Raw genomic sequence first — 14,128 nt, forward strand, 5'->3', positions numbered from 1 at the left:
CCTGCTGGCCACACCATTCCTGATCCAAGCCAGGATGCCGTTGGCCTTCTTGGCCACCTGGGCACACTGCTGGCTCATGTTCAGCAGCTGTCGACCAGCACCCCCAGGTCCTTTTCCACCAGGCAGCTCTCCAGCCACTCCTCCCCAAGCCTGTAGCGTTGCATGGGGTTGGTGTGACCCAAGTGCAGGACCTGGCACTTGGCCTTGTTGAACCTCATACAGACGGCCTCGGCCCTGTCCTGGGTTTGGCCAGGACAGGGTTAATTTTCACCGGACTCCAGGAAGGGGCACAGCCGGGGGGCGGGGACTGACCCCACCTGGCCAAACAGAGCCCGGTATTCCATGCCATGTGACGTCACGCTGGGTTCCGGTGGGGGAGGGCGGTGCGGCGGGGACTCTCTCACGGCTCGGGAGCGTGCGGCGCCGGTGCGGTCCGAGAGAGCGGGTCTGTTTCTGTCGTGTTTTCCCCTTATCTGTATCGTTGTTGTTCCTGTTTCCCTCTGTTTGCTGTTCTGTTAAACTGCCCTTATCCCGACCCACCGGTTTCTGCCTGTTTCTTTTCATTCTCCTCCGCACGCCGGCGGGGGGAGGGGCGGCCGCGTGGCGCTTTTGTTGCCGGCAGCAGCCGAAACCAAAACAGGCCCATCGATCCAGTCTGTCCAGATCCCTCTGCAGAGCCTTCCTACCCTTCAGCAGATCGACACTACCTCCAAGCTTGGTGTCTTCTGCAAACTTACTGAGGGAGCACTCAATCCCCTCATCCAGATCATTGATAAAGATGTTAAACAAGACTGGACCCAAAACAGCCCTGAGGAACACCACTTGTGACTGCCATTGTACTTCTCGGTGCTCTCAGATCTCCGCTCCTGTCGATGCCCGTTGCTGCCCGCGCCCCGTCCCCGGGGGCAGCGCTGCCAGGAGACCCCGTAAGCTCCCTGCGTCTCCATCCCAGGAGCCGGGGCAGGCCCTCAGCCTCTTGTTTTCCATACTGTATCTGCAAAAAGGGGATAAAAGCATCTTCCCAGTAGGCTTCATAATTGCCTATAAATCACTTTAATGCCCTGGGCTGAGAGGTGCTAAGTGGAAATCATGTAATTATTTCAAGCCAAAGCATATTTCATCAAGTTAAAAGAAACTAATCCTCTCTTTGCTTCAAAAAGCCCACACTCTTATTGGAGAAGAGCCTAATCACCAGCTTCTCCCAGGAGAAAAGAGAAAGTGTACCCTGACAGCGGTGCGAGAGGCAAGTTACAAATGCCCACATCAATTAATGGCAGAGAACACATCATGTCCAGAGAAAACAGCGGTTGTTTACCTCGGATGAACTAGAGGAGCCCCGTGCTCACTGCCTGTGCCCTGCCAGGCAGCAGGGCCAGCACCAGCCCCCTCTCGCTCAGCCCCCCAGCTCCATGACAGCAATGGAGGGGACAGGTCTCAGCTCCCTCTGCTCCGTGCCAGCGCAGGGCTGTGCGGCAGCGCAACCGCTGTGACGGGGTGCATGTGCCCCTGGGGAGCTGCTGCCGCCCCACAGCTGCCCACGCCACGTTAAATCCCTGTGCCCCAGCCCAGCTCCCCAGCTCCAGGCAGGCTCCGGTACCGAGCCAGCCCTGCCTGCATACCCGGCAGCAGGTGCGCGGCAGCCCCGGCCAACTCGGCGCAGACCGGGGCGGCTGCCAGGCCTCTTTCTTTCCCGCTGTGCCCATTTATTAGCACAGCCGGTGAGCGGCTTTCAGCCATGCTCGGGAGAGGAAAGGGAGAAACGATGCTTTGGCTGCTTGGACCGTGTGGTGCAGCCCCGCGGGAGCCCGAGAGGGATGTCCCCATGCCTCCGGGCAAAGCCCCAGCCTGGGGCAAGGCAGCCTTTCCCCATGGCTGCATATCCCAAGAAGGGAAAGGGTCTCTGGCCTTGTTGGAAACGTGCCGAGGGAATGAGCTGGTGGATGGTCCCGAGCTCCTGCTGGGACAGACACTGTACAACAAGCCATGCTGCTCCTTGAGCGCTGCGTGGGCACAGCCGTCACACCGCTGGAGCCGTTCCAGGCACTGCTGCGTGTGCAGCAGCGGGCAGGGCTGTGGCAAGGCTGGCCCGACACCAGTGCCCTGTCCCCCAGCTGCCCCCAGCGCTCCCACCGCGCCAGCCCCTCACACCGGTGGAATTCCAGCATGCAGCTCCCGTGCCCCTCATGCACCATCTCGTGCCCGTAATTCGCTGGTGGTGGAAAATCTGATACTCCCCAGCCTGGGTTCGCAGGGTGCCACTGCAAGGTGTCCCTCTGGGGTTTGTCTTGGTGGCTGTGGCTGGCTCTTAGAGCCAGGTCAGGGCAGCCGATGCTGCACACTCCTAGCTGCTGTCTCAATTCAAACGGATAAATATAGACCTACCCCTCACACTACCCCCTCGCTGCAAAAGAGATTTTGCAAGCATTAGACATGGCCCTGCCGTGACTGACAAGAGCATATTGACGGACACATGTGGCCATTGAAAGCCCTAGTGATTTGCTAATATTTATTAACAGTTATGCGGTCTCCCCGGGGCGGAGAGACCAGCTTCCCCATGTAGGGCGCTGGCTGGCCTTGGTGGGGACTCGGGCGCGGGGCAGAACGCTGTGAGGGTGCTGCAAAGGGCACCAGGTGCCAGGGGGCTCGGGACAGGATCCTGTTGCCTTGAGCTCACCCCTGTTAGGAAAGCAAGTTATTTTTTGATCCACTCCCAAACGCTGAAGTCCTGCAGGGTAGGGAGGGAAAACAGTGTGGTTCCCCGCAGACAGGCAAAGGTCTTTGCGCAGCCGTGCTCCCTCAGCCTTTTTGGGGGGTGCTGGGGGCTGGGGAGCTGTGCTGGGGAGGGGGCTGTGCCCACAGGTCCCTGAGGACTGGGGTGACATGGCACCCACGATGGAGCTGGTGCTACTGGGCTCCTGCGGTGCTAACACTCACGTTTCTCTGCACTTCCCACCCAGGGATGGACGGGAATACCAGCGCCGGGGGCACAGAGGGCCAGCACAGGAGCCCCCACCAGAAGGCGGTGAGTCTTTTGGGGGCTGTTGGCCACCCTCTGAGAACTGAGGCAGGGGCTGCTGCCAGGGACCTGCTTCATGGCTGACAAACAGAGCTACTTTGCTTTAGGAAATGCTGCTTCATCCCTTAGGCAAAGTGTAAGGACTTTGCTCTGAGAGGGGAAGGGGCAGTGGGGGGTCTGGCTGGGGATCCTGGGCAGCGAGGGGGGCGAGGAGGGATGGGGACACCTGGGCATGGGCCACCCTCTGCACACCTGGCTTTCAGCAGGAGGAACCTGCTGTGGAGAGCTGGCCTGGCTGGGGCGAGGATGACGGAAAGACCCCAGCCTCCCTGGGGGCACCCATGGCCGTCAGCACCTCGTGGTCCCCCCAGGGATGAACCCCAGCTTTGCTTCGCTGCCCGGAGTCACCCCAGTGGGCAGCAGCCCGGGGCTGTCCAGTGTCCCGACAGGTCCCGCCGTGGCTGTGCCCCCTCCGTGCCCCCAGCATACTGCTACCCAGCTCCTGCCGCTCCTCCCACCCCTTGTCCAGGCGCAAGGGGCTGCTCCGAGACCACCTCTGGTCCTGGGCTGCTGACATACAGCACCTGCAAGGGGCTGCAACCCAGACCTAACCCAGCTCCCTAGCTCAGAGACCTCCACCAGGGACCTGACAGTGGACTCATCCTGTCCTGTCTGGCTGCCCCACAGAGAGCTCCCTGCCCGGGGGGAGCACCCGGGCCCCCCTCACCTTCCCACGCTGCCACTGAGCCCCCGTGGCCTCTCCCAGTCCACCGGCAGGACTGGAACCTTCACCGAGCGCTGGGTGGAACCAGGAGAGCTGCAAACTTTACCCTCCTTGCAAAAGCCTTCTGCAGGGCAGAGCCATAGGGTTCCCGGGGTGAGAGCCCATGGGGGGCTGCCCCCGCGTCCCCCCGCAGCTCTCGGCATCGGTAGAGAGCTCTGCGCTGCCCATGTGCTGCCCTCGCTGCCTCCCAGCTGCAGCTGGTGTGAAATCCAGAGGGCTTTTCCCAAAGCAGCGCTAAGCATCGGTGCAGAGTCCCTCTGAGCGGTCCCTGCTACTCTGGCAGTCCGAGAAAATGTTTCCAGAACAGCTGCTGGTAGCTCTTTTATTTAACGGGGAGGAGAGTGGGAGGAAGGAGAACTCCCCTCCTCCTCCACTTCTTCCATCACTCGCTCCTCCGCAGGTGTCCCGGCAGCCAGCAGCTCCTGCACCTCTTCTCCCATGTCCCTGCCGATTACTCATGCTGGGGCTGCTGCTTCCCCACTCCAAAATCCTCTGGCTTCTCCAGCCCTGCATGGCTCCTGCAGGCAGCCGCTGGCTTGGGAAGGGCTCCAGCCGGTGGTGCGGGACCTGGGCCAAGCGTTGCCTTCATTGTACGGGCGGCTGCGGGCATTTTGCCGGCAGCAACACTCTGACGCAGACGTGCTCCCAGATGAGCCCCACTGGGGCTTTAACTGGGTCCAGATGGGGCAATCTGAGGGATGTTGACGGTTTACAGCCCCCCTGAGTCTGGCCCAGGCTCTCTGAGGCATGACTTCGGGCTTTGGAGTCGGTACTTCCCCCTCATTCTCACTGTTCTGCAGTGTTCGTGTGTCTGAGCAGAGTTTAATCCCCCCCCCCGATGTGAAGGTGTTTCCAAGCCAGACTTTCTGCCAAGCTGCTGGCCGCTTCCCAGCTCTCCAGGGGTGACCCGTGGGGTGTAGATAGCTTGCTTGTCCGCCCTAGCTCCGACAGCTGTCCGTGGCCAGCAGGTTTCCACGGCCCTCGGCGCAGACACAGGGTGATCGTGCCAACGCAGCTGCTGCGGGGCCATGCTCGCAGCAGGCATGGCCACCTCGGGGAGACACAGCCGAGGCGGGCGAGCGTGGCCCCGACCTGGCTGGGAGCTGCTGAGCCCTGCTGCAGCGTTTGCATTAAAGCAGGGGAGGCGATGAACCCATCCAGATCTCAGCATCATGCCTTCTCCCCGGCCGTTCATGGCCCAGCCCTGCCCCGAGCTCAGGGCGAGGTCTGCACCCTCTCCCACCTCGCTGCCGGCTTTTGGAGCCTGCTGGGATCAAGGAGCCGTGTCTCATCTCAAGCAACTCTTGGCCAGGCACGGGCACAGAGAGATCTGTGTTGCCGAGCTCCAGACAAAAAAGTTTTCACCACTGAGGCAAAATGCAAACTCTCGCTGCCTGGGGAGACGCTTTTCCCTGGAATTTAGTGTAAAATTAAAAAAAGAACAACACAGGGATTTCTCCAAAGACTAAGCACTTGCTCGCACGCCAGGAAAAACAAACTGGATGACCTCTTAAATAATGCTGCCTGCTGTCATCTGTGGCAGCACGGAAAACGTGCGTTTGAGCTCAGAGACGTTGCAGAAGCGTGGGAACAACCCTGGCCCTCCCAGCTCACGGGATTTCTTGGTCGTGTACACGCAGGTGGAATAAGATGAGTTTCTGGAACTGCCAGGACAAGGAGACAGTACCCGGTGTGACGGCAGTGACGTACATGTCATGGAAAAATGGATGCTGGGATCTAAGTGATCTCAAGTCAGGACAGCCAAAACTGCCTCTCTCTAACTCAAGAGCGATGATGGGAAAATGGAAATTTGAAACATTTCCAGCTATTAAGTGCTTTTGCATTTATTTTTGGCCAATGAGATATTCAGCTTTAGTGTGGGGGTTGTGTTCTGTGACTCTTCCAGGAAAATAAGCATGAGGAGAAGGTCCAGGATCCTGACAGAAGAGAGGACGAGACCAAGGCAGAGATGGGGAGGAAAACCTGGGCAGACCTGGCTGGGGAGATGAAGATGTTCCTGTGGAACCCGGAGGACAGAACATGCCTGGGGAGAACGGCCAAGAGCTGGGGTAGGTCCTTGCTCAAGCCCCGCTTTCGGGGATCACTGCGTTTTCTGCTTCACAGTGGAGGCACTTGCCTGTGAACGTTCTTGATAGCTCAGACTGATCGCCCCCATCCCACGCTTCAGGGGAGGTGTTTCTAACCAGTGCAATAAAGAACTAGTGAGGACGACAAGCAGAAAACCTTGGGAAAGTTACCCTTGGTCTGGATGTTAATGTTTACTGAGAATGTGGAAGCAAAGATTTTGGGCTGCCCAGACCATGTACTGGGAAGAAATTCAGAGCCTGAGCATGCACAGGAGCTGCAGGTTGGTTTGCCACAGCCACACACCCCTGCTGCCACCAGTGACCTGGCTCCTGCCCGTGTGAGTCAGGAGCCCACGGGGAGGTGGGTTTGGGGTCATCAGTGTTGGTGAGAGAACAGTGCCTGCATCGTGGGGCAGGCGTTTTGGGGAGGGTGCACGCTGCCGGGCCGAGCAGCCCTCCTGGCCTGCCTGCTCATCGCCGTCACCCTGCAGCTTCCCAGGGCGCACCATGGTGGACATGGTTTAGCAGGCATGGTGGTGTTGGGATGACGGTTGGACTTGATGATCTTAGAGGTCTTTCCCACCCTTAATGATTCTCTGATTCTGTGACTTGATGGTGCCTGCAGCAGAGGCCGAGTGTGCTGCCGGCATCAGTGGGCTGCGGTGTGCCAGTGGGGGGTCTGAGGGCCCTGTCTCTTTTATCCATATCCATGTGGCCCTGAAAAGTTATCGCTGAGCCTGAGGGTGCCCCGGGTGGTTCAGAGCAGCCCATGGCTGTGGGGCGAGCCCAAGACCAAGGTGCCACAGCACACATGGCACCAACCACCTTTGCAGCTCTGTTCTCCTGATGGTGTGTAGCCCCCGCGACGGAGTGAAAATCCCCAGCCTTAGCATCACATGCGCATCCGCACCGGTGTGAGGCTGCGAGTTATTGGGGGCTGCTGCTCGGCGTGCGCAGCCCTGGGCAGCTGGCACCGGCCATGCACCCTCAAGCCCCGCAGCCTGCCCGTGCCCCCACCAATCGCTCCGGCTCTCCTGCAAAGCCAGCAGGGACAGAGCGGAAAAGCAAAGGAAACTGCCCACGAGCATCAGAGGAGCCTGAAAACCCACAAGCGTGAGGTCCGGGGCAGGCCCTGAAACCCACGTTTGCTCCCGCGTGCCCTTCGCCGGGCACAGGGGCAGCCCGGTGTTGCTGCTCCTTGGCTGGACGGGAAGGCGCAGGCTGGAGTGTGGGAGCGATACGGGGGTGACAGTCCTTCGGACGTGGGTTTGGGTTTATGGAGGCTCTGCCAGGTGCCGAGAAAAGCCCCGTGAGGGGACTTGCTCAAGCTGCTGGGGACGTGGCCCCCCCCGGCTGGCTACTGCTGGAAGTTATCTATTTACAGCCTCGAGGAGGGTGCGGTGTCTGCCGTGGAGCATCACGCTGTGCTCTGCGGTCCCGCTGCCCAGCGCACACCCACACCCTCAGCTGCACACGCGTGCGTGTGCATGTGCCCGTCAGGGGGGTAGGAGAGAGGCTTGGAAACTACTGCGAAAATCAAACTTGCTTTTAAAATGAGAGCATTTGGAGGTGAATGGAGCTGAACTTTGCCCCTCTCATCTCACGGGTGAGGAGGAGGAGGGAGTTTGCCCAACCGGGGCTGCTCCCTGCGCTGACTCTGAGGGTGTTCCCTGTGGACGGGGGGCTCAGGGGACTTGCGCTGCCAAAATGCAGGGAGCCAGCTGGCCACAGGGTCAGCACAGGAGGCCCCAGCCCCTGGGAAAGGCTGCACCCCCGGGCTCTGCCGGCGACTACGTTTCCTCCTGCACTGCAGGAAATGTAAGAACGGGAACAGCAGCAGCACCATGTCCCAGCAAACGCTGGCGTGGCATCCCAGTGGCAGCTCCAGCCCTGCCAGGCTGGTGCAGAGGCACTGTCCCAGCATCGTTGTGGCAGGGCTGGACGTTGTCCCCCCTGTGCCACCAGCTGCGGTGATGGCCCCATCCGCCCTGGCTCAGCCCACAGCAGGACACCGCCCCGCAGTGGTTCCCAGCACCACAGCCCCGAGCACACAGCTGCGTTCCCAGGGCTCCCTCCGAGCTGCCGGCACATTTCTCCTGGGAAATGTTTGGGTTAGGGCTTTGCTTTACTTTCTGAGCCGCCGGGTGTTACTCATAGGCCATGGCCTCTTGAGACATCCTCAGCCATCAGCCTGGTCCGGAGGAAAAACAAACCGGCTCCCTGGATGTCCGGGCCATGAGGCAGCCAGCGGTGCCGCTGGCCCCGAGCGATGCCGCTCGCTTCATTCCCGGTGCCACGTCCCTGCCACGCAGGTGACAGGAGTTGGGGCAGGAACATCGCCCCGCAGCCCTCGCCAGGAATTTGGACGTGCTGGAGGCACTGGGTACCCTCACGTGTTACCATGCCAGGAGGGGTGGGAAGGGCAAGAGCCAAGGTCGGGTCAGTCTGTCGGAGAGAGACGAGGCAGGTGGACATACAGACGTGGCCCTGACCCAGCTCTGGGAAGGGCCACGCCGCAGACAGGGTACAGAGCCAAGCGGCAGCTGCCCTGGCCCTGGGGCTGGGCAGGGAGAGAGTCTGGCAGAGAGTCCTGCACCCCAAAATGCCAGGGTCTGCATGCTCCCACCTCCACGCTGGCCTCAGAGCTGCAGAGGCTGCCATGCTGAGCGTGGCTGTGCATCCCTGCGGGACGCGGCCGGTGGGACGGGCTCCGGTCGCATTAACGGCGGCGTGTCCTCTCTCTCTTGCAGGCTTGATCTTGCTCTTTTACTTCGTTTTCTACACGTGCCTGGCAGGAATGTTTGCCTTTTGCATGTACGTGATGCTGCTCACGCTGAGCCCCTACACACCCACGTACCGGGACCGTGTGTTTCCCCCAGGTACGTACCCGGCCACTCAGCCTCAGGCACCGCTGCTGGCACTCGCACAGCAAAGTTCTACCGAAACGGCGTGGTGGGGACCTCGGGCAAAGCCCTGCTGGAGCCGTACGCCACTACGGTCAGCCAGCCCTCCGTGACACAGGGTGCTATCACTGACCTCGGGGCACTGACCCTGCTGCAGGGGATCAGGCATCTTAAATAGCCCCACGTGAAGTGTTCATTCGAATTATGCTAATTGTTATTCTAATTATGCTAATTATTATGCTAATTATTCTTACAGTAAGTGAGCAAGTTTAGGCATTGCATAGGTGATGCCCATTCCTTTCAGTTGCTGCCCCTTTATACCTCTTATCTTCAAAATAAAATGCAAATCAGGAGTAGCTTTCATGAATTACTATCCCAGCAAGACAACGCTCAAAAACTCCTTTCCCTATAACAGAACCAGCATTTTCCCTGAGTTTTCGTATCAGTGGGGAACACGAGGCCCCCTCGCCCTGCTCCCTGCCCGGAGCTGGCTGGGAGCATGGGAGACCCCTCAGCCTCCGTGCACAGCCCCAAGCCCAGCTCTTCCCTGCCGCGCTGCTGAGACCCTCCAGGTCTCCCATGTTTCCCGGGATATTCCGATGTGCGTGGTGTTGTCTGGGTGTGAAATGGAGGTGAGGAATCAGTGGGTTGAGGAGAGAGTTTACGCTAGTGCTGCCGCTCTCATGCCAGTGCCCAGCCCCAAGCCCAGCTGCAGTGCAACCAGCCCCAGCAACACGTGCCCCAAGCCTGTGCCCAGCCCACCAGCTGCTCCAACCAGCTCCGTTTCCTTCTCCAGGAGTGATGATCAGACCGTACTTGAATGGGTTCACCATTGCCTTCAACGTCTCTCAGCCCAGCACGTGGCAGCCCTACGTGGACAGCATGCACCACTTCCTCGCAGGTAAGCTCCTGGGCATCCCAGGAGTGACGCTGGCAAGTTGCTGTCGTCCATGCACACAGGCATACAGCGCGCGGGTCTTCTCCTGGGGTGCAGATCAGTTCTCGGCATCTCACGACCCCCTCTAGAAAGGGAGGGTCATAAGGTGGTCACAGGACCTGCTGGGGGAGGGAGCCTTGCCTTTCCAGGCGGGACTTTCTAACTCCTTCAACATGCGGATCTACTCTGAGAGCGTGGGTCTGCGCAGGTCTTGAGAAACGTTAACAAGTCTCTTTGTCCCCACCAGCTTATGACGACAAAGTTCAAGAGGAGAGGAATATTGAGTGCGTCTCAGGACAGTACTTCATCCAAGGGGGCAATGAAAGCGAGGAGAAGAAGGCCTGCCAGTTCAAGCGCTCACTGCTGCAGAACTGCTCCGGCATTGAGGACCCAACGTTTGGCTACTCCAAAGGCCAGCCCTGCATCCTGCTGAAGATGAACAGGGTACAGAGAAAGCTGGTCACCTGAATTCCTTCCTTCAGTGCATCTCAGTGTGACAAAGACCACGCAGGGACCGAAACTCCTCCACTTCTCAGGCCCAGGGAACAAGGGAACTAGAATCCCAAAATTTGCTGGTTCATACCAGCTAGAAAACATGAAAAAGAAACACTACAAAACTTGCTCGGTTTGCTTTGCTGAGGCCTGAGTGCTTGGAAGCTCTTGTGCCAGGCCCCTGCGTGGGAGGAACTGAGCTTTAGGGCTACACCTCAGACCCCCGTCTCTTTTTAGTGGGAATTTTCGTAGAATTGAGTTTATTTGAAATCTTCCAATGGCATGGTGGCTCAGCGCACGCTGCTGGGCAAATGAACGTAGGGGGGATGTGAGCTGTGTGGGGAAGTGGCTGTATTGGTCCAGGGAGTCTGGGCTCTGGGGATGCTCTGCTCTGCCTCCGCTGTCACGCACAGGCAAGCTGCACTGCGCAGGGTGGCAGACCCTGCTCCTAGGGGCACGTAACTCCTGGCACGTACATGAGCTTAAGCCCTGGAGAAGGCAGGCAGCACGCGCTTGGCACTGCGTTTCGTACAAGCGTGGATGTCTCTCGTTTTTGCAGATCATAGGCTATCGCCCTGGTGCTGGGGTCCCCGTGAGCGTGGACTGCAAAGTGCAGGTACTGCTTTCCTTGGTGCTCGACAGCGTGGTGCGCAGGTGACCGAATGTCTCCCTCTGATAGACCCCACCAATGTCTGTCCCCGGAGGGCAGGCCCACAGGGCTGAGTGCCTGGGTGGCAGCTAGAGCCTGGAGCTGGCAGGGGAGAGGTAGGAGCGGCTCACGTCCATCTCCACCCGCTCCAAAGGACCCTTGGTCCTGGGCAGCACCCTGCAAGCCAGCAGCGACAGGGTGAAGGAAGGGCTCCCATTGCCCGGGCAGCAGCCGGATCACACCCTTCAAGAGCAACGCAGCAGCAGGCAAGCGCGGGGAGGGGTCCACGGGCAGCAAATTCTGTAACCCTCGCCTGTGCCTTCCTAGCACCGTTCTGCTCCGGCTCACAGCAGCAGCAGCTGGCTCTCACAGCAAACACGCTGCGTGCAGGCAGGCAGGCACGGCTGAGCCCTGACGTGGATTTGCAAGAGCTGTCTGTATCCTTCACCCTGCTCTGAAAGGACCTGTATTTTGTGTCCCAATAGCTATGCATGTACCTTTATTTATTTTCCCAATCACAGAAAGGCAACGAGAGCGATCTCCGATCGGTGGACTTCTACCCTGGAAATGGGACGTTTGATCTCATGTATTATCCCTACTACGGCAAGATCACTCACGTAAGTAAGGACCCTGGCATCTTTGTTACGCCTGCTTGGGAAGGAGAGGGTGGGAGCTGCTGCACAGAGTACAGATGTGCTTTCTGGTTATTTTGGGCAGAGGCAGGCAGGAGGGAGGCCACGGGCACTGGGATTACAGCGCTCTATTTCTGCCTCTGACAAACTGTGGGAAGTCCTTGGGGACTCCGGTTCCCCCCTGCCAGCAATGGGAATGATTACATTTGTCAGCTGGAGACTAAGACTGGCTTTGTTAACTCCCAGAGCAGGTCTCAACACCAGCATTTTCCCAGGGCGGTTGGGAAGCCAGGGGTTAGGTGACACAAAAGGAAAAGGATGGGGCTTCTATCAAAGCTATGACAGAACCACTTCAGGCTGGGTGGCTCGCAACAGAGTGGTCCAACATCAGTGGCTATTTCTGAGCACGTGGCCAGCACCGCTCTGGTCTGTGCTGGGCTGTACAGCGTTAGGAGTTAACACACCTTCACAACAAAAGCTGAAATGGAAGGTGAGGCTCTAGGCTCCTACTGTCGTACTGCTGCTGGCTGAGGATGAGTAACAGCCGCAGACGCCAGCTCTGTGTGTCCTTCAAGCACAGAGAACCGAGGAACACCACGGATTTCTTATTACAAGCCACAGGTCAGTTTTCAGAACAGCAGAAAGTATTTGAGAGTCCCATTATCCAATGTTACTTGTCCTGGCTAATCAACCCAAGAGGCATGACGCTGTGCAAAACTCCCGTCCCTCTGAGGTACAGGCACAGAAAGGCGCAGCTTCAGCATCCCAAGGGACCACGGCAGACATCAGGGAAACGCACTCAAACGCCCGGGAGCCGTGAACCGACTACTAAAGATTTTTACATGAAAGCACCGCCTGCTTTTCTGCTCCCTCAAAAAATCCACTTCAATCTCCTTTCGTTTCAGGTCAACTATACGTCCCCGCTGGTGGCCATGCACTTTACAGATGTGAAGAAGAATTATTTGGTCCCTATTCAGTGCAGTCTGAACGGGAAAGGTATTATCAACAATGTTAACAGCGACCGCTTCCTGGGCCGAATCATCTTCGCACTCAGCATTGGGAAATAGACACTGCAAACACTGGGCACCTAGGTTAAGGCAATCAGAGGCTTTTTCCTTTTTAAAGCATAAAGCCAGCATCTTTTCTGCTAGGAAAAACAGGCACGTGGAGATTCTTGTTAATTTATTTTTGTTCATAGCTAGGAAGCAAATGAGATGCAGTGGAGCATGGAATCACATTTTTCATCATCTGATATAAACCATTATTAGTAAAAATTAAAAGTTATCTCCTGGGCAGAGAACCTGAAAAAGCATTTCAGTTTTGATTAAAAAACCCTCTGGTATCTGAACACTATTTTCATAAGGTCTTTTACGAGTGACTCCTGTGGAATGTGTTTTTCCTGGCTTAAATTTTAAACTTTACCAGAGTTTTATGTGCATTTCTCAGGCAAAAGCTAACACAAGGGTAGTTTATTAGCACTATTCTTGTTAAAATAATAAACAGCAAAAGTTCTGGATTATGCCTGCAATGACACAGTTAAAAAGTGAAAATGGCAGATCTCAAAATGCCTCCTGGGATCTTCAGCACCAGGAGCATCTCGACTGCAGCATTTTACACAGCTTGTTCAGCACACCCAAGGTGTTGGAGCAAAGGCCACATAGAAAAATCACTTGCCCTTGAACCTTTCTGACCGTTCCTTTCTGAAGTGGGAAGATTAATGCATTTCTCCCTCCTCCTCCCTCCAATACTTCTCTCTGCCCCACGAGTCCTCATCAAGTCTATTAGGCAAGGACAGGTGAAAGGAGCTCTTCTCCCCATCATGGTTCGCAGGTTGGCAGCTCCTCCTTCCCCTGCTCCGGCACAGAAGTGCCAGTGAAATGCGTTAGACCCCCCCCAAAGATTTCAGCTCTGTTCCAGAGAGGTCACGGCCATAATTCTGCAGAAAACTGCAGGGAGATGCTTAGTCCTTCTATTGTTAAGGGGTCAATGCTGGTATTAGCGCAGTCATCAATTTATCATCCTTAAATACCAACGAAGCATGCTCGCCCTCGTCAGAGCGGGGTGCTGCTACCCTCAGCAACCCCTGCTGCGCGGCAGCCAGACCCTCCCGAGCACACAGCCTTCGTGTGTGACAGAGACGAACCTCGCTCGGCACGTTACGAGCTATGAGCACACAGCAGGACAGGACACCTCAGGATAATGCACTAGGTGGAAAGCACACTTACTAAAATTACTGGCTGAACAAAAGCATTATGGTATGTTTGTCCTACATCCTGGTCCAGGTACTTCATCTGCCATCGTTTCCTGATCTATAATAAATCTCTAAAAAGTCACTTTTTGTATTAAGAATAAAGTGACTACAGCAAAATTAACTCTGTGGTACCATTCTTACAACACTGGTGTAAGAGGTGCAGCTTGTGAATTTAGCTCCCTGTGCTGGGCACCTGGGGACCGAATTTCAAAGCAGCATGTAACATAATCCTTGAATTCTGAGCACTTGATTAACCTTCTAGGGCCAAAGAGTTCAGAAGTCCAGTAAAATAAGACTCACTATACGGTAAGTATCACAAAAAAACATTGGGCAAAAGCTATTTATTAAGAACTGTTAAAAACCTGAACCAGAGGTAG

At 57.0% G+C, this 14,128-nt stretch overlaps 1 protein-coding gene across 5 annotated transcripts; it reads left to right on the forward strand.

The window, feature by feature from the left end:
• Positions 1–421: 421 nt before the first annotated feature.
• ATP1B4 (ATPase Na+/K+ transporting family member beta 4) lies at positions 422–13,872 on the forward strand. 5 transcript variants are annotated; one of them, XM_075435801.1, is made up of 9 exons: positions 422–445; positions 2,958–3,022; positions 5,707–5,869; positions 8,638–8,766; positions 9,587–9,691; positions 9,975–10,171; positions 10,779–10,835; positions 11,390–11,485; positions 12,406–13,872. In XM_075435801.1, exons 2-9 carry the CDS (start codon positions 2,960–2,962, stop codon positions 12,565–12,567), a joined length of 972 nt encoding a protein of 323 aa, XP_075291916.1. In that variant the 5' UTR covers positions 422–445; positions 2,958–2,959; the 3' UTR covers positions 12,568–13,872. The 5 variants fall into 5 exon arrangements, with proteins under 5 accessions (XP_075291916.1, XP_075291918.1, XP_075291917.1 ...); XM_075435803.1 differs by lacking the exon at positions 422–445 and adding an exon at positions 2,536–2,556; XM_075435802.1 differs by lacking the exon at positions 422–445 and adding an exon at positions 2,610–2,631.
• Positions 13,873–14,128: the final 256 nt, after the last annotated feature.

The sequence above is a fragment of the Opisthocomus hoazin genome, chromosome 14, assembly GCF_030867145.1.
Source record: "Opisthocomus hoazin isolate bOpiHoa1 chromosome 14, bOpiHoa1.hap1, whole genome shotgun sequence".
Classification (NCBI taxonomy): domain Eukaryota; kingdom Metazoa; phylum Chordata; class Aves; order Opisthocomiformes; family Opisthocomidae; genus Opisthocomus; species Opisthocomus hoazin.